Source organism: Dreissena polymorpha, chromosome 11 (genome assembly GCF_020536995.1).
Source record: "Dreissena polymorpha isolate Duluth1 chromosome 11, UMN_Dpol_1.0, whole genome shotgun sequence".
In the NCBI taxonomy this organism is placed as follows: domain Eukaryota; kingdom Metazoa; phylum Mollusca; class Bivalvia; order Myida; family Dreissenidae; genus Dreissena; species Dreissena polymorpha.
The window spans coordinates 47,196,102-47,217,612 of record NC_068365.1 but is presented as its reverse complement, the minus strand read 5'-3'; the positions used below and the strand labels follow the sequence as shown (position 1 = coordinate 47,217,612).

At 37.5% G+C, this 21,511-nt stretch overlaps 1 protein-coding gene across 1 annotated transcript in view; it reads right to left on the bottom strand.

The window, feature by feature from the left end:
• The window catches only part of LOC127851858 (dynein axonemal heavy chain 1-like), a 137,047-nt gene that overhangs the window by 75,504 nt on the left and 40,032 nt on the right, over window positions 1–21,511 (bottom strand). Inside the window, 7 exon segments of the mRNA XM_052385815.1 lie at window positions 48–206; window positions 4,954–5,004; window positions 8,947–9,066; window positions 9,677–9,871; window positions 10,377–10,554; window positions 11,848–12,002; window positions 12,756–12,847. Coding sequence (XP_052241775.1) covers window positions 48–206; window positions 4,954–5,004; window positions 8,947–9,066; window positions 9,677–9,871; window positions 10,377–10,554; window positions 11,848–12,002; window positions 12,756–12,847 — 950 coding nt within the window.

Sequence of the window (21,511 nt, the reverse complement as noted above, 5' to 3'; positions counted from 1 at the left end):
TGATTTCTGAGTGGTAAAGGGTTAAACAGTATAATACAATTGCTTACCCCTTCTTGCTTCATTTTCTCCCTCATCCAGTTTGAGAACTTGATCTGGCTCTCATGATCGCCTGTCATGCCCACAGACCAGACCACAGAGAAGATAAACCATGGCTCTATCAGCTCTGCCAGTCTGGCCAGTCTCTCTGCAGGAATTGGCTTCTCTCCCTTTGAAACAAAGACAGAGATTGATTAGCCTCCCTTTGTTATGCAGTTGCCATCATTAACAAACAATTAGATATAAACACTGCAAACATATGTAAGAAGAGAAATTACAATACTTAGGGAGTATATAATGTTTAAGCCAGGAAAGTTAAAACACCATTTGTGATTAAAATGTTGAAAAAAGTGTATATTAGATTCAACTCACAATCCAGATGTGCAAGTGGAAGAAAATCAAGACATAATAGTGGTAATAACACAGTTAATGCATGTTCACATGGCAAGTTGCCACTGTGACAATTTTTATTGTTTAAATAATATCTCATAAAGGAAATCTTAAGCATACATATGTTAAACAATAAGCATATTTGCACAAAGTGACCAATTTAATCAGCAGTGCTACAAATAATAAGTCAACATTAACAGAAAATCAAATAATCATTCAAACAGAACAAAATCACTAAAACAATCCAAATACACAGTCTCAGCTAAGCTTAAACTTTTTGGTTTTTGTGATGCTAAAATATGCAAATAATTCAAACACAATACAAACAACTAAGAAACATAAAATATAAGCTGAATTGATGCAGTCTCCAACTTAAAGTTCTATCAAGGCTTAAACATCTTTTGCACCATATGCTGAGATAATTCATATCATGGTCAATCATTTAATGCAGCAATGAAATGTGAATGAAGAAGGCTTTAAAGCAGAAACAAGTTTTTTAAGTAATATGTGTGGTGTGAAAGAATGATGCGGTGACAAATATTAGTATGTTGATGTATTTTAATGTTGTTTTTAAATCGGTGGTTTGCCATTTACTGTGTTTATGGTCAGCCTGCAGTAAAATTGTTAAAACAAGATCTGTACCAAGACGGGGTGCTTGACTATTCTTTCTCTTTGATAGCATTATGAATGTTAGCAACCTAATAGAATGATACAAACAAGAGATGTGTTTGTCAGAAACACAATGCCCCCTAATGCGCTGCTTTTTTGTTGACCTTTGACCTTGAAGGATGACCTTGACCTTTCACCACTCAAAATGTGCAGCTCCATGAGACACACATGCATGCCAAATATCAAGTTGCTATGTTCAATATTTCATAAGTTATTGCAAAACTTTACTGTAAGGTTAAAGTTTTGCTCTTTTTTTACCTTTGACCTTGAAGGATGACCTTGACCTTTCACCACTCAAAATGTGCAGCTCCATGAGATACACATGCATGCCGAATATCAAGTTGCTATGTTCAATATTTCAAAAGTTATTGCAAAACTTTACAGTAAGGTTAAAGTTTTGGACAGTATGACAGACAGACAGACAGGACAAAAACAATATACCCCTGATCTATCGATCCGGGGGCATAAAAAGTTTGAATTTGAATGTCTGCAGTATAGGTATGTGTAAACTTCAAGACGAAAAGTTTGGTAAGAGAATGTTCATGAAGACCCTGAACACATGTGCGAAGAATTATTTCAAGATCTGTAGTAGAAGATATAGCGTAGTTAACTACAAATATTAACCAGAGATTTGTTTAAGCACAAAAGGTGCATCATTCTGCTAAATTGCATGTCAAATTGGATACAGATTATTTAATGAATTTTAACAACAAATAATTCCTCAAAATGCTACATGTCTAGGCAGCTACAAGTACTTTTCATTCATTCATACTACACACTTTGTTGTCACTTACAACTGGTCTACCATCATCTGATACTCTCTTCAATGTAGTTGAAAAGAATCATATAAATATCAATACTAGTAAAGTTTCTATAACTATTGAGACTGTGAAGATCAAGTGGTCATATATAGATTATAAAGTATTATACACATGTAAATGATTTATATAAAGACTTTCAATCACTTGACACACTAAGGTAATGCATCAGAATCTTTTCACAATTATTACCGTAATTATTCTATGTTTTTGGACACTAAGTTTTCGGACACCCCTTTTTTAGCAAAAATAATTATTTTTCGTGACTCTTAATTTTCGAACACATGAGTTTTTAGTCCATAATAAATGTCTCTAAGTTTTCGGACAGTATATTTTACAGCGCTATTTTACCAAATTTCGGTCCTGTTTTCAATATCTAATGACACTTCGATCATGGGGTTTTACAACCAGATTAACATCATAAAACATGGAAGGTGCCAGAGGCCAACGGACCATTAATTTGCGTTATTGGGTAAATAACCTTGTAAACCGGTATTAAACAATGGTTTCGCCCGATAGCATAAGCGTTATGACAATTATTAGGGGTAGTGCCAATTTTACAGTTAAATTATCTACCGCAATGGTACTACCCCTTCTCAGTAAAATCACTGTGACAAATACTAAACACTTCAACGTGTGATGCACCCTATTGCAAGTTTTATAACAATGGAAGGTGTTAGACAGCAACTATCGAAAATAAACAAACAAAGAATTCATAGTTTGCTTTTTTATTGCGTTAATTACAGGTTCATACTAGCGAGTTTCGGTACATCACATGCTCATCTTTGAACTCATTGGTCAAAGTAAAACCTTGTAGTAACTTTCTGTCAAATAAATTAAGCTTTTAAATTATTTAAAATGCAGTGCAAACATATATAACTGTAATTTATACTATACGGCATGGTATTTTACAAGCGCGTTCTATTACCGGTAGTTGTTGATACAATTGACGCTTTTTTCGGACACTTCAACTTTCGACTCTAAGTTTTCGGACACCTGTATTTTGTGAATATTTTTCATATCTAAGTTTTCGGAAACGAAAAAAAATTAAAAAAATTTAAGTGTCCAAAAACATAGAGTTATTACGGTAACTTACAAATGAACAAGGGACAAAATTGTCACAAAACCAGGTTTTCATTGTGAAAAAAAAATCTGATAAAGGGAGAAAACTCAAACTGAACTTTTGAAATGAACAAACAAAATTAACCCCTTTGTAAGTTTGTTTTTAAAAAAAATATATTTTTAGTCCTGGCGACCTTGACATTGGAGATATTGACGTGATTCTTTCGTGCGACACACCGTCCCATGATGGTGAACAAATGTGCCAAATGATTTTAAAATCTCACAATGAATGACATAGTTATGGCCAGGACAAGCTCATTTATGGCCATTTTTGACCTTTGAACTCAAAGTGTGACCTTGACCTTGGAGATATCGACGTAATTATTTCGCGCGACACACCGTCAAATGATGGTGAACAAATGTGCCAAATGATGTTAAAATCTGACAATGCACGACATAGTTATGGCCCGGACAAGCTTGTTCCGCCCACCCGCCAGCCCGCCCGCATTCGCCAATCAAATAACCAGTTTTTTCCTTCGGAAAACCTGGTTAAAAATGAGAACTTTGTAAGTAGAGGTTTGTTGTAGCCTTTGGCAGACTGGTAATTTGATGGTGAAAAAAAAAAAAAAAAAAAATGACCTTTGACCTTGAAGGATGACCTTGACCTTTCACCACTCAAAATGTGCAGCTCCATGAGATGCACATGAATTTTTTTTTTTTGACCTTTGACCATGAAGGATGACCTTGACCTTTCACCACTAAAAATGTGCAGCTTCATAAGATACACATGCATGGCAAATATCAAGTTGCTATCTTCAATATTGCAAAAGTTATGAGCAACGTTAAAGTTTTCGGACGGACACACGGCGGACGGTCAAAATTTGTGTGCGTATGGAAAGGCGTTGTCCATATACACATGCATACCAAATATGAAGGTTATATCTCAAGGGACATAGAAGTTATGAGCATTTTTCGAAACCTAAACGCAGATTTTGAAACCTAAACGCAGACCCCTACTTCAAGGTCAAGGTCACAGGGGTCAAAATTGTTGTGCGTATGGAAAGGCCTTGTCCATATACACATGCATACCAAATATGAAGGTTATATCTCAAGGGACATTTATGGCCATTTTTGACCTTTGAACTCAAAGTGTGACCTTGACCTTGGAGATATCGACATAATTATTTCGCGCGACACACCGTCCAATGATGGTGAACAAATGTGCCAAATGATTTTAAAATCTGACAATGAACGACATAGTTATGGCTCGGACAAGCTCATTTATGGCCATTTTTGACCTTTGAACTCAAAGTGTGACCTTGACCTTGGAGATATTGACGTAATTATTTCGTGCGACACACCGTCCCATGATGGTGAACAAATGTGCCATATGATTTTGAAATCTGACAATGAACGACATAGTTATGGATCGGACAAGATCATTTATGGCCATTTTTGACCTTTGAACTCAAAGTGTGACCTTGACCTTGGAGATATCGACGTAATTATTTCGCGCGACACACCGTCCAATGATGGTGAACAAATGTGCCAAATGATTTTAAAATCTGACAATGAACGACATAGTTATGGCCCGGACAAGCTTGTTCCGCCAGCCCGCCAGCCAGCCCGCCAGCCAGCCAGCCAGCCAGCCAGCCCGCCCGCATTCGCCAATCTAATAACCAGTTTTTTCCTTCGGAAAACCTGGTTAACCAGCCCGCCCGCATTCGCCAATCTAATAACCAGTTTTTTCCTTCGGAAAACCTGGTTAAAAATTCACCATTCATTTCTCTGGAATTACTAACACTGCGTCAACATTAATTTCTGCAACAACAAAATTAACCATTATATTAAATACTATAACACAAAATGACACACAAACTAACCATCAACTGTAAAAAAACACATATGGTAACGTCAGAAACCATAACATGAAAAAAACAAGTGAAATAAGAATCCTTGCTTGAACTCAATGACTCACAAAGGCTTGAGAATCCTGACCCTCGGCTTCATTGCTACTCAAAATTACTGTCTAAAATGGTAAACATGTTTGTACACCATCAGTTTGAACAACCAATACTTAACTCCTAACTATTTCCATTTTTCCAAATTAAGTTCATAAACATAATATTATGTTCTGCTACCATGCTACCATATGGACCTGGTATATATAACTGAAATGTGCAAAAGAGAAAAGAGAAATCCCCATTCTGCTTGTGAATATCTTACCACTTTTCTCATGGATTTCTGTTGTTAGAATGGTATTCATGGCAACCAGGTTGTGTTGTTATGGCAACGGAGTAGATCAAACAGATGGTGGTTAAGAAAACAAAACATGTTAGAAAACACACAACATTATAATAAGATTATAATTACATATTATACAATGGTGTTCTTATTATGTCATGAAGATATATCTGTGATTTTATATTTATAATGGTGCCTTATATTTTATGCAAAACTTAAACACAGATTATGATTACAATAATTCGAAGAAAATCATGAATTAAAACTGTGAATGTACAGAGAAATCAACAGTTAGCTGATATCGTATATACGGTTAATTATAAAAGTGCAGTAAAAGCAATGACTTATTAGTGTGATTACATACATTGACTACAAACACAACTGCACATATATGCCATGAATGATCTTGGAAGCAACTATACATAAATATGTCAATAAATCCCTACTCATTTAAATTCTTAATTGTTTTATGAAGAAGCAGTTGGAACAAAATATAAATTTCTGCAGCAAAATATTGAGAATCTTTCATGGCAAATTTGGCAGTCATGTTTGAGAGAGCCTTGACTACTTAATTTAACCCTTTACCACGTATTTTCACGCATTTGAAGTCCTTTAGAAAATCAAATTAAATTGAAGTCCTTTCTTCATATATTCAAGTTGTAAAGGCTTCATTTCCAACCCTTAGTTACTGATGAGCAGCAAACAGCATAAAACCTACACAGACTGCAAGTAACTCGCAGGCTGTTCTGGTTTTATGCTGTTTGCACATAGCCATTTTCACTTTTCTTTTAAGTGGGATAGGGTTAAATAGTAGTTGAATCCTTGTTTACATGAACACAATTGAGCCTCTTTCTTGGAAAACTGGGCTTTATGCCTGTACACAAAGTGTCGTCCCAGATTAGCCAGTGCAGTATGCACAGGCTTAGCACAGGTAACACGTTCTGACTAGACTGGATTTTCATTAAGAAATAGACTTCCTATAAACATCAAATGCCATTAAAGCAGGAAAGTATTGTCCTTGATTAGCCTGTGCAGACTGAACAGGCTAATGTGGGATGACACTCAATACACATGCATTAAGCTGCAGTTTCCCAGAATTGGCTTAATTTAAGTTGATACACATAGAATGGTGCAAATGACTGTCCAGATATGTCATTCACTTACTTTGGAGGAAAAAAATATATTAAAAGCTGCATCAATTAATTTCCAGATAAATAATTGCCAAATGAAGATTACTGTAAAACAATAAACTCTATAATTATGTTTGAGTTTGATTCCACACAATTTTCTGTTTAAGGATATAAGGAATATTCAAAGAAAATGTCTAATTTAACTTATATTCCAATGATTTTATACAAATGTATTGCTGCAACAAAGATTTGACTGCATGTTATGTCTTAACAAGGCTAATGACCATAGCTTATTTTAACATATTTCACTTATATTTGTGCAAGAATAATATCTGGGCAGCTTATTTGCAAACATACACTACACCTGTCAGTTATAATTCTCTTAAAACATCAATTGTCTTCCCCTGGCCAATCCATATTAACACATGTACTTAAAGGACTTAACACTATTGTAAAATACTCAATGAAAAAATGGTATAAAACATTTTCATGGAAAAATGCATATACACAAACTTTTGATATATATATATATTGATATATATTAACTTTTGAATTCTGTAAGGATGCTTTGAAGTCAGTTTTATTAGGAGAATTATAACAGGGATTGAGTAATTTGGAAAAGCATGATTAATACTGCTGCTGTGCTGAAATAAGCTACAAGCTTCGGTATATGTAGATACATGTAGCTCTACAAGTGCTAAACAACAATTACAGATAAAGATAAATGTCAAATGTATCCATCAAAATATATGGTAAAAAACACCATGCCAATGTTGAGTTATTATAACAAGTTAGATTTAGAACGCTGCCTGGAATTCTGTTTTTATAATAATTGATTTTTTATTTATTGACAAAAGCCTTTCTTTTTGAACTCTGAAGTATTGTTGTTGAGTCTTATTCGATTCTTCATTGTTAAGATTGTAGAATGGACGAGGAATCTGTTCAACAATACTTGAAGACACTTTTAATACATCTGGGCTTTCTTTATATCAAGTGTTCCAATTGCTTTAAAGTAACATGGTTCTGAAGTCAGGCATAAACTATTAAGGGCAGAGTCTAAAATTTGTCATTTTCTGAAGCTGAAGTACCATACAATTATGATCACAGCTCTCAAAAAAATGCCTAGCCTCATAATTTACAAAAAAACAACATACATGAACAACATTTTTTTCAGATGAATGCTTATGTAATAATATTATATTCCCAACAACCTCACTCATGCAATGTGCAATTTCTCACTCTTATAAACAAATCCTGAAAACAAAATGAAATTATGAGTGTTTTCCAAAAGAAATCAGTCATCCTGAAAAGACACAATTCTGGAAAGGAAAAACCTCCCCATCCCCCACTGAACATCCAAGTCTTTTTGTGACAGAATTAAGTTTAAAACTACTTTTGACAAACATTCGTGAAAAAAAGCTGTTTGAATTCATGAAAGTGAGTGAAATACAACATTTTGTGTAACAATATTTCACTGAGAAACAGTTACTTCCCTTTGTTTTGACTCACCATTTGCAACATGCGTAAGACTGTTAAAGTATTTCTCATTAAGCACTCAGCATAAAATATACTTTGTTGGATTATAAAAAAAGAACTGAGGTACTATATTACCCCCTCAAAAAATGTGAACATAAAATGTAAATTCATGTAAATTAATAGTTATTAGCCATCTATATATCCGATATATTTGTGAGCAAAAATAACTAAACATAAAAAACAACTAGGCAACTAACTACCTAGTACAACAATGTAGGGAATACTATCTTAGCTCCAAACTGATTATTACATAGCAGTTTAATATGTTCTATAGCAATAATATATTTCTAAATACTTTTATAACACATGTACACCCAGCTCAGTTCACTGTTTTTATTTAATTAAACCGACTGATAAATAACCAGATTTTAAACAGCCTTTCTGGGAAAGAAGAGCTTAATGCAAGTTCATAAAGTGTTGCCCCAGATTAGCCTGTGCAGTCAACACAGGCTTATCTAGAATAACAACTTTTCCACATGCATTAAGCCGCATACATTTGAGTCAGACTCCAATATATTATTTCAGTATGCATCAATTCTGTATTACTTATAGAGTATATTTAATAGCTTGCCATGCAAATGCTTAACTAAAAACATGTTTGACAAAACTGCATAGTTGAATATGGAATGGTTGAAACATTAAAATAAGCACAATCTCAGCTTAATTAAAAACAGCAATCTGAGCTCATTTATAGAAATGAAAAGAGCATAAATATAATGATTTGCAAAAGGAATAACAAGCAAAAGTACATACATAACATATTTGGCCCAATACCATAAGAGTACATGTTGAAGCATCTACACAAATTTAGCTCATATACATGTACATGTCAATCGATTTGAAATAAAACATAGCATTTTTATTGAATTCAATTTAAACCCCTGACATACAGAGGTTACTTTAATTATATTTTATTGTCAAATTCTAGTTGAATCTTTTGTATTTACATGAACTTTGAATTCAACACTAATTCAGAATGCCCTAGTTACGCTTAAATTATTTTTTTAAATGTATTGAAAGCACTCATTAACACGCCCATTCACTACTCCCCAGTTTCTTACCTCTTTTGGCATGAAAGGGGTGAAGAAGCACTCTAACAGCTTGAGAAGACTGAAGACAAGGTTACAATCCACTGTTCCCACTATCTCCTTGACATTGCGACGAACAAAGTCAATAGCCGGCTGAAAATAATGTATGCACATTAAAACTAACAAACCTTTCGGTATCATTACAAACATTTCTACAGATTTTTGGCATGTTTTATGGCAAAAAAACACAAGTTATTTCAACTAAATGGACCATTATTTAACTATTTAAGGTGTGTGTGTGGGGGGGGGGGTATTTATCTACTAACTACCAACATAAAATGTTCAATTACTTAACAAACCCAATAGTAACAATATTTTTTAACTACTTTCCTTCTTTGTTAACCCTTTCCAGCTCCGAAGCAAAGTGAACAGCTATAAGCAACCAGCATAAAACCATATCAACCTGCGAGCTTACTCACACTCTGTTCAGGTTTTATGTCGTTTGTTGCTCATCAGTACCTTACAGTTGGAAATGAAGAATTTAAAACTTAAATCTAGTAAAAAAGGTTTTGAATATATTTCCAACGGGACTGCAAACAGGTCAAAATGAATATCTGACCGATAAAGGGTAAAACTATGCACACAAAATTGCACATGCATAATATATACCAATGATATTCTTTTAATTCTTCTCTTTGTTGCTGTTTATTTTAATTTTATATTTAAGAGAGTGGCCCGAGAAGGGGAGGGTTGTTATCCTTACCTCCATAAACTTTTCAAAGAGACCCTGAAGCTGTTCCCTATACGGCTCGATGTTGTCGGGCAGGTTCCTCATCCAGCACTCAACGAAGGGTGGGAGCCCGATGTAGCTGGGCTCCAGATACACCATGCCGCAGCGGCTGACAGTGGCCGGGGAGGCTACAGCCAGGTCTGCCACCTCAAACATCAGCGTCATGTGCTGGAATAAGAGAAAAGTGCATAAAAAGATCCGTCTGCATGTGCATCCTTCACATGCTAATCAGGGACAACACTTTCTGCTTGTATGGTATTTTTCATTTAGAGGAGATGAAAATCCAGTTAAGGCTTAAAGTTTCATGTCTGATTAGCCTGTGTTGACTGCATAGATAACACACATTTGTTCCAGTACAAACATTTATGTCCTTGCATCGTAAGATCTCAATTGCCCAGAATAGCAGAGATAACTCACAAGTGTACATAAATAAGTTTTCTACTGACCAAGCAAAAACTATTTATACTTAAACAACTTTCTGATTTTGTTGATTGTCTAAGAACGCTTTTTCTGGACATTCAATCTATTTTGTTTATTCATCAACCTTTTATCTGTTACGACAGTATTTGTGAATGACCGTTAATCAATTCACTTAAAACATGAAGACCTCTACTTTAAAATTAATTATTATTGTTGTCTAAAATTTAATTTCACCAAAATCCAAACATCTTACATCGGTCAGTTTGATGATTTCACCGCTGCTTAGGCAGAGTTTTTTGTTGTCATCGAGGACAGTGTTCATGCTCTCGATCCAGACAGCATCCACAGGGCCATCAAACACATACCAACGCTTGTCCTCATTAGTGGCCCCCGCACCTTGACGGATCAGGGTAGACAGAATACCATCAGTCCTAGGGAGAAACAGAATTTAAGAATTAGTTTGGAATGATACAACATGGTTGAATTAAGCCTCAATCTTGGAAAATTGGGCTAGATGTGAGGAAAGTATCGTCCCAGATTAGCCTGTGTAGTTTGTACAGGCTTATCAGGGACTACACTTTCCCCATAGACTTTTTTTAATAAGATGAGACTTCCTTTTAATGTAAAATTCTTGAAAGTGGAAAGTGTTGTCCCTGATTAGCCTGTGCTGACTGCAAAGGCTAATCTGGAATGACACTTAACCCTTTCAGTGCCGGAACTGAATTTTAAAGGCCTTTGCAAACAGTTTGGATCCAGATGGGACGCCACAAAACGTGGCGTCTCATCAGGATCCAAACTGTTTGCTATTCTGATAGTATTCTTTGAAAAAAAATTGAAGAAAATGCTAATTTTAGAAATTCAGCAGACGACATTTTAGCAGAAGACAAATTTCCCATCATGCAAAGGGTTAATTCACATGCTTTACGCCCACTTTTACCAGAGTGATGCTCATATAAGAACTAGTTGTCAGTGGTATGGCATGGTTCAATTAACCCTAAACAACTTAGAAATGATGCATTTGTAATCTCTCAGAAAGTTTAATTTATTTAATGACCTTTCTTAATAGATTCAAATTTTAAAGGCTTCATTTTCAACCCTTAGTTACTGTTGAGTAGCAAACAGCACGAAACCTAAACAGACTTTGAGTTACTCGCAGGCTGTTGTGGTTATATGCTGTTTGCACATAGCCATTTTCACTTTGCTTCTGAGTGGGAAAGGGTAAAAGGGGCATATTGTTTTGACACATCAGCATCCACTAATTCAAAAATGTTTCTTTGAAGAAAGATAATGTAATGTTTAAAGATTTAATATGATTAAATTAAAAACGTATATTGTTGTTATTTTCCCCCAAATATTAATAGTTTTGCTATATTTGTAGAATATTTAAGCAATAATACATTTAATGAAACTGTTAAGAAAAATAAGTGAAATGTAAAAAATATCTATTTTATATTTATTTGGTCTGTTGTTGGGGAATTTTATCACACCACTTAAGACCACTTGAAAGCTCAAATACGTTTTAAAGTAACTTGTGTCATAATGCTTAAACAATTTCAAGGTACAAATATCTGTTTCTCTATGAACATTTGAATAAAGGCATTTGTTAACATAAACATTTTGTCCTTGAAACAACAAATAAACAACAAAATCAAGCACTAATAAAGAAAAAAGAAAAACTTTTTTTAATCATAAATTTGAAAATGAAGAAGAAAAGAAATCCATACCATTCGTGAGTGAGAGCATCAAACTCTCCGTAGAGTTGGCCCATGGTGATGGACTTGGGGTTGAGCACGTAGGTGTGGGTGGGTGTGAAGAGGAACCCTGCAGGGGACGGCTGACCTGCTAGCGCGCTCTGAGCCGCCTTCAGCACCTCGTAGCACTGGTCGGGAGAAATAGTTTTTTATGAAATGTAACATACGAGTCTCGCTCAGGGAAAATGAGGCTTAATGTATCAGCGTTAAGTGTTGTCCTCATTGGCTTATCAGTGACAAAACCTTCCCCTTTACAGGGGGTAGGAGAGCTTGGAGGCATTCTTGAATACATTTTTTCTATTTATCAGTGTTTAAAGGCTAATATAAATTAGTTGCAGTTCTGATGTGTACTTATTAAAACACGAGAAAATAAGTTTGGATTTTTTATGATTTTTTGGCCAAATAAACAATGACTGAGAGTTCAGGAATTAAATTCATCAGAATATTGTTCTTTTAAGTCAATAAACCATTAGTTGGAGTTTTGACTTGTACAAACTAAACCCTTCGAGTTTTAGCCAAAGTCGCTTTATTATAGTTAAACATAAACAAAGAAGAATTATAGGCAATTAACAGTGCTAATTTTGCAAAAAAAAAATTCCATTCTATTTTAAATATATAGGTAAGTCCTTTTTTTACTGACATGATAATCATACTTTAATATACTACCTTCATGATCTTATTGCACCTTTTATTGGGAATAATACAACTTATAATTGTTTTCTTCGTCAATAGAAATGTACAATATACTTTTTATGTTCTTTAAAACTGTTACTTAAAATAGCACATGCAAGCCTCCTAGACACCTCACCAAATCACTTGGATCAAACTGCAAATAATTTTATTTGACAAAATCACAACCCTGCGCTGCAGGTATTGCATACCTTTGTTTTGCCGGATCCTGTTGGGCCTACCAACATAAGACCGTGACGGACAACAGTCGTCTCAAACAGCTGAATGCATTTGTTGATGAAGCCTGAAACATCATGCAAAACAAATTTTCTAAAATAAAATTCATTTTAATTATTAAATACTTACCTGCTATCCATAGCTGTACCTTTTCAAGGTGGGTTAGCTACTCCAGAAATCTTCAAGCGCCGGGAATTGACCACCTCTCTAGCTGAAAACAGATCAGGTAAATCATAGTATAATGTAACCTAACCGGAAGTCAAGAATCGCAACTCATCTTCCTTTTCAACTTAATTATGAAAATTTAAACAATGAGTGGGGAGGGAGGTGGGACTTACCGATAGCAGGTAAGTATTTAATAATTAAAATGAATTTTATTTTAGAATTTTGTTTTAATATCATAAATTCATACCTGCTATCCCTAGCTGATTTTGTAGCTGAGGCGGGAAGGTTCGTATACATTTTCCCATTACAGCAAAACCCATAACAGGTTTTTCAGCCAGAGATAGTAGAACAATGTCCTCATGTAATTTTCGTTAGTACAGCATTGCACTTATTTCCGGATAGCGCCAACCCATTACGCCATGAAAGAAACTACAGTTTGAGCCACAACAAGAGGACACAACATATGTAAATTGTCTTGTTGACACTCAAGAGAACGAAGATAGATTGAGGCAAAAGTGGTCCGATTCCTCCAGAAGGCAGCTTGAAGCACTTCAGAAAAAGGAACATTATTAAAATATGCCCACGAAGCCGAAAGAGCTCTTAATTCATGCAGTCTAATCTTAAACAGGGATAAATCCCTAGATGACAGAGAAGAGTAAGCCTTCCTTATGGTCGAGGTTACCCAGCGAGAAATAGAAGCCGCAGACACATCCCCCCCTTTTAACGGAATGAAAAGTCTCTTACGAGAACCTCGAATAGACTTAACTCTTTTAATATAGATCTTCAAAGCCCTGACTGGGCAAAGAAGTCTCTAATCATCATCATGTCCACAAGTCCTAGAAAGACTTGGAACTTTGAAAGGTTTAGAAGCCACAGAGGGGAGTTGATTTTTAGCAAAGGAATCCTGGTTGACTTAACAAAGTAACAGATCCATCTGAGAAATCAAAACGAAGATGACCATCCTCGATAGACAGAGCATGAATTTCACTTCTACGTTTGGCTAAAGCCATAGTAAGCAGAAACACGGATTTCCAAGTAAGGAACTGTATAGATGCCTGATCAAGAGGTTCATAGGGAGCCTTGATAAGCGAACCTAACACACAGGCTAAATCCCATTTAGGTGCAAGTGTACGAGAAATGAGACGTTTGAGTTCCATTGCTCGAATAAGTTCCAAAATTGCTGGATCAGCACATATTTGTGATGACTTAGTAAAGGCCAAAGTATGCAAAATCATAGATCTGTATCCTTTGATGGAGCTAAGAGAAAGTTTCTTATCATCAAAAAGATAGATGAGAAAATCTGCTATACATCTAGCAGAGGGATTGAGGGAATCAATCTTCCCTCGAATACACCAATTAGAGAAGAGTTTCCAGCGAGCATCATAGACTGCTCTGGTGGACTTCCTCCTTGCAGAAGCAACGAGGGTTGAAGCCCTGACAGAAAATCGTTTCTTCTGCAGAGATTGCCTGATAATGGCCAAACGTGTAAGTGGAACATTGCTGGATCCGCATGTAGTCTGCCTCTTTGAGACAGAAGATCTGACCTGTAAGGGAGTTTCCTGGGATAATCGTACAGGAGACTGAGAAGATCGTTGAACCAAGCTCTTCTGTGCCACCAAGGAGCAATCAGGAGTATGCGACACGCACTCACCCTGATTTTTGCCAATATTTGGGGAATCAGAATGGGTGGGGGATAGGCGTAGGCGTCTAGTTGGTCTCAATTGAACGAAAGCGCGTCTACTGCCCACGCTACTGGATTGTACACTGGACTCACATACAGTGGAAGCCTGTGTTTGTGTCTGGTCGCAAATGGGTCAACCAGAGGATAACCGAAAATGAGAAAGATCTGATTGGTCACTTCTTGATGAAGTGTCCACTCTGATGGTAGTAACTGGTGTTTGCGAGACAACCCATCCGCCAGGGCGTTGAGGTGACCTGGAATATATTTGGCCAGAAGAGAAATATTGAGCATCTTGCAAAGAACAAGTAATTCCTTGGTTTCCAGATACAGGGAGTGAGAATGTGTTCCCCCCTGTGCCTGGATGTAAGTCACAACTGACGTGTTGTCTGTTGACACCATCACACACGAGTCTCGAAGACATGACTGGAAATGAGATACTGCTAGAAAAACTGCTCGCATTTCTAGATTATTGATATGTAGCTGTGACTCCTGATGAGACCACGACCCTGAAATTATCAGACTGAGTGGTTCCAGATGAGCACCCCACCCTTCCTTGTTCGCATCCGTAATTAGAAAAAAAGAAGGTTGCGGAGGAAGAAGGGGTACTCCTGCAAAGAGATTGTCCTCTTCTAGCCACCACTGAAGATGAGGTACTAATTCTGGAGAAATTGGAGTCTTTGTAAACAGATTGTCCGAAACCATTTCCAACACGCTGAGAGGTAATGCTGAAGAGGACGAAGGAACAGACGTCCCAACTGCACAAAGTCTGCTACTGAGCTCAGAATACCGTTGAGAGAGAGGAATTCTTGAGCTGTTATATGAGATTGGGACAAAACCCATTTGACTTTCAGCAGAAGGTCTGATATACGTTGACGTGAAACTCTGACCTGATTGACGCGAGTCAAAACAATTCATTCCCACCAAAGTGAAATCTTGAGAAGAATGAGATCTGACTTGTCCACATTTAGAAGGAGTCCTAAAGATAGGAGTTCCTTCCAAGAAAATTCTAGGTGATGCAGAAGCAATTGACGATCGAGCTAGTGTAACAGCCAGTCATCAAAATATTGGAGAAGAAGGATACCCTGCACCCGAAGGTGTGCTCCGACCGCAGCCATTAGCTTGGTAAAGACTAGTGGAGCCGTTGCCAACCCAAAAGGCATCGCTCGGAACTGGTAGACCTGGCCTTGAAAGGCGAATCGCAGGTACTTCCGGTAGTTGGGATGTATAGGAACATGGAAGTATGCATCTTCCAAGTCCAAGGACATCCCCTAGTGCAAGGGTTTGATGGAGTCCTGTATGAAGGATATAGTCTCCATTTAGAAAGTTGGTTTGAGTAGATACATGTTGAAGGCTTTTAAGTCTATTACTGGTCTTCAGGACCCATTTTTTTTTTTACCAAAAAAAAGACGACTGTAAAATCCTGGAGAATATGGATCTTGTACCCTTTCTAGCGCCTGTTTTTCCAGAAGAACACGAATGGACTCTGGAATAAGAGAATGCGGAGATACCAAGTCTATGGGGACGCGTGAAAGAGGAGGTCTGTTCTCGAATTGAAAATTCAGGCCTTTTGCAACAAGAGAATGAACCCAAGCGTCCGAATTTATTTGAAGCCATCAATTTGAAAAATGTAGAAGTCTGGCTCCTACTGGTATTTCCGGCATCGGCGGAAATGGTGGTAGAAAGGGTCGTTTCCTAGGGCTGATAAGAAGGAGGCCCGCCCCTGCCGACAGGAGGTTTGGAAATCCTCTTATCTAGCTGAGGTTTGGTCTTTTTAGCAGGGTTCCTAACAGAGGACCTCTGAGAAAAAGGTGGTCTGTTACTTGGAGTAGATCTATTAGAACCTGACCGAGGATTCCAGGAAGGTTTTTAGAGAAAAGATTAGTCTTCTTATCCTTCTTAACTGCTGCGGGTGGTCTAGAAGCCGGTTGCTTAAAGGCCCCTTGGCGTTTTCCAGAGTTATTTCTTGAAAGAGAAGCATAAGTTGATCATCTTTATCAGCTGTGAGTGCTTCTTGTATCTTTCCACTGAAAAGAAATCCTGATGAGAGAGGTGCTGCCCTGAGCGAATTCCTACCTGGCTCTAATAGAAAATCTTTAGGTAAAGACGAAAGGATAAGATCTCTACGAATCCTTAACATCTCTGACATTGAAGAAGCAGCATTATGTGAAAGGTTCAATGTCGTTTGGGATAAATGTATCAATAAATCCCAAAGTTCATCCGGAACCGAATCTGACCAATCACAAACAAGGCGCAAGATAGTTGCTAGAATTAAGTCTATTTGGTTAGATAGACCTAACGCTCTTCTCTCTCTTCCTTCCCATTGTTCTAAGATGGAATAAGGAACCGAAACCGATGTTGAAGAACTAGGTATGGTAAGCAACAGTTTATTCATGTCAGGATCCCGAATCAGTATATAGAGAATTCTAAACCAGAATTCGGATCAGATACTGGAGGCTTATAGCTTCGAGTACATTCGTGAGTTTTTGGTTAGGAGAAATCTTTAGGTACTCTCCATATCTCTCCTCGTTTAGGAATCGTTTTATTGATTGATTCCAACGACTGAAACTCAGATAAAACTGAAGCACCAATCGGAAGACGTGTATCAAGGTGGGAACTCGCCTTAGCAACCCTGTTAGGATTAAATGTACGAACCAGCTGCTCAGTGATCGAGATGGTAGAATTAGCAGACACCTCCACAGGTCGTGAACAATACTCTTCGCCAAGAGTCTGGAACATGAGCTCGTATATCTGATGAATGGGTGCTAAATACTGATCAGTATCATTATCTGCATCCGAATCATGCTCACTGTCAACAACGTCCGAGGTGTGCAAAGAATCCCTAGCAATCGTGGTAGGAATGATAGGAGGATTATCCTGCACCAAATGATGATTCTCTGGTAACAAAGAATGACTATCCGCAAAGTCGACACACTGATAATTAAAACCGGAAATAGACGGTGAATTATCAGAAGTGACAGGTACATATTGTCCAAAGGAAACTTGAACCCATGTGTCAAACATAGACGGAGTAGCAGCCGGGGGTATCCGACTAGGAATAGTAGTAGATACCCTAGGTGCAGACAAAACAGCCGTTGTGGTGAGATGAACACCAGAAGTGAAGGGCTGTGAAATCGAATCAGTCACTGCACATGTGTTTACATCACACTGGTGCATAGGGTATGGAGACATTACAATCAGAAATAGGATAGTAATGTGACCGGTCATGAAAGTCGGAAAGACAATGCTTCCGTGAAGCTTGTCTACTACCTTTATACCTGTGATGCCGAGAGCTAGGACGGCTACGACGGGAATGACACAGGGTTCATACAGATTTTCTTGAATGAAATTCAAGCACTTTTTAAGCACTTTTCAAGGGAAAAAAATCCAAATTCAAGGACTTTTTTAGCCTGACATACTGAAAAATGTATTATTTTAGTGTCCAATATTGATATTTTTCCATAATTGGTCCCTTCTTGCTTAACATTCTTTGTGACTTACAACAGTCTGCAATACCCTGATACCGTAACAACTGTATGAAACAAAAGTAAGATATTTCATTATGATAATTTAGTACTGTAATTGACCAAAGGCATTACACATACCAAAACAAAACCCGTTATTTGTATTGAATATATATTCTAAATGTTCACTCTTCTGGTGGCTTTACTACGCGGATTCCCGCATACTAGCCATCTCTATATCTGTTCTGCATACTTAGAATTGGCATTGTCAATAACCCAAGGGTACTTCAAAAACAACCCTTTCTGAAAAATGCACTTATTCACTGGCATATTTCAACTTGTCAGCACCGTAAAAGCATAATGCATACAAAAAAAAACAAAGTAGACCAATTGGCGACAGATGAGTAGTAGTTACCTCCCTTACATTATAAAACCCGTACCGATCCAGTACCTGCTAGCATCAACAGATCGGAACTGTCATTAATCTGGAAAAAAAACTACGACTTCGGACTCATGGAAAAGACACGAAAATATGTATTTTTGTCCTTAGTACAGGCACCGTGTTCTTAAACAAACGCCACTCGCTGCGGTGTTCATCTCACTGTGTTCGCTTACCAATATGGGCCCCGCGATGAGTGTTCAGATCAAATGTCGCGGGGCCGTTTGCCATAAGGCGAACACCGGAATCACCGCAGACCCATAATATATACCGCCGTGTTCATCGTGTTCGCTTAAACAAAAATAATGCAACATAAACGTATTGTATTGATCCCTTTCATTTAAAAGTGATAATGAATAATGTATTTCACACCCATGCCCATGACAGTGTTTTTTGTCTTATAAAACGCCGCGTATAAAAGAAAACAGTGTTCCCACCTAGCTGTAGGATACCGCACCTGGAAGAGTGTTGATTGAGTGTTTGATTATTCAATTAACAGTTTGAAGCCAAGGAGAACTCATAACTGATTGTAGTTATCATATTATCCCGAGTCTCCAGATTCCCCGATACATACGTTTCAACTGTCTCAATCGCATACATGCAACTTCTCCCATCTTTATTCATTACTCAATAATCACATATATGCCCGATTTCCATTTTTAAAATCAAATTTTGGGTGGGTTATATAATCGATTAGAGTCATAAACACAAACATTTTGCAATTTTCGAAAGTATCAAATAAATTTCCTCATATGAGTCTATTAAAAGATTTGATGAAATAAGCACCTAATCAGGACAGTTGTATTGCAACATGTGTAAATCATCTGACATGGTTTGCACGCATCGTGTACATCTATTTTAGGTTACAACTTCTACATGAAATAAATAAATTTCTTTGTTCTGATAAAAAGCGCGCGAAAATTGGCGTGGGTCAGATAGGAGGAGCGATCAATATAATCGAATCGATATGATGTGAAATTGTCTGAAAGCATGGAAATAATGAATCTGTTTTTAACATTTTTAATTGTTGTTATTTCATTTTCAAGCACTTTTTCAGCCAAATTCAAGCACTTTCTAAGCACTTTTCAATTCAAAGCTATGGTTGAAAATAAGCACTTTTAAGCACTCCAGATTGTTTTTAAGCACTTTTCAAAATAAACCTTGATTTTCAAGCATTTTTCAAGGTATGTGCGAAACCTGTGACGTCTCCTCGAATATCTTTTCCATGATGATCGAGAAGATCAATAGTGATCATAACAAAGACGGGAATGAGGACTGCTAGATGAATAAGAGCGTGTCCGATGTCTACCTCTAAAGTCGGAACTAGTTGACGACGAATATGCATTCGACGACAAAGAAGTGGAATAGTCCGATGAAGGAGATCGTCTGTTTCTGATCGTTGACCGGTGACTGGCAACTGTTGACCGGTTAATGATCGGTGCATGTTAACCGGTGTCCGGTACCCCTTGCCCGGTGACTGGACCAGTCCACAGTGACCGGTAGTATTGACCGGTGACCGGCAGTATTGACCGGTGACTGGTAGTATGGACCGGTGACCGGACCGGTCCACGGTGACTGGTAGTATTGACCGGTGACCGGACCGGTCATCTGTAACAGATTAATGTTGACCGGTGACCAGACCGGTGAACTGTGCCTTGGACCGGTGACCGGACCGGTCCCCGTGGACCGGTCTGGTCACCGGGGACCGGTCCGGTACACAGTGACGTACCGGTCATGACATGACCAGCATTGTCACCGGATAATGACAGTATGGCGGGTGCCAATTGGTCTGAAATTGGTGGATGTCCTTGACCAATGCCATCAGGCAAAGACCGGCTGACGGTTGTCGCCATATGGTCTGATGTTGATCGACTTTCCGATGGTAAAGTACGATCGCCATCTTGCCTGATACCCGGTGACTGATGCTGCAATTTATCATCTGACGTCTGTAAAGTCACCGGGCATAAACCATTTGGTGAAGGTTCATCTGGTCGTTTCCTGCTCAAAAGCGTTCTGCGACGTATTGCTTTTTGCCAAATGTCGTCGTCCCATGAACTACAAAAAGAACATTTATGGTCAACCTTTCATAAAGTGCATGATAAACAAGTGTTGTGGTTATCCCATGATGCTTTTAAGTGACTACAAACGCCTCGTAGTTGAAAACTCATTCTAATTTCTGCAAATAGAAAATAGAAAGGAATCTAAGCAAGAAACAGTATTTAGTGACAATTATGATGGATAAAACTGTTAAACACGGTATAAAAACTGTACAAAATATAGTCAATACTTTTGACTAAACCACAAAAAGCACGTGCACAAGTGCCAGGCCCGTAGAAAAACCCGGCAAAATCTGAAAATAACACTATTTACAACGAAATTTTAAAGAGAGAAGATTTCTGAATATAGCAGAAATGACAAATTATTATCGAATCGGAAACCCAAAACACCGCGCAGAAATGAAAGAAAACACCAAATTCCACAGGAGCAGAAAAATGGCGGTCTGTCTCGTCATTCTTCAGAAAAGGAAGATGAGTTGCGATTCTTGATTTCCGGTTAGGTTACATTATACTATGATTAACCTGATCTGTTTTCAGCTAGAGAGGTGGCCGATTCCCGGCGCTTGAAGATTTCTGGAGTAGCTAACCCACCTTGAAAAGGTATAGCTAGGGAAAGCAGGTATGTATTTATGATATTAAAATGGGCTACAAGTGATGATAATAATGTAAAACAAGAGATGTGTTTGTCAGAAACACAATGCCCTTTCACCACGAAAATTCTGAAGCTCCATGAGATACACATGCATGCCAAATATCAAGTTGCTATCTTCAATATTGAACAAGTTTTGGGCAATGTTAAAGTTTTCGGACCAAATATTTGACCTCTGACCTTGAAGTATGACCTTGACCTTTCACCACTCAAAATGTGCAGCTCCATGATATACACATGCATGCCAAATATCAAGTTGCTATCTTCAATATTGAAAAA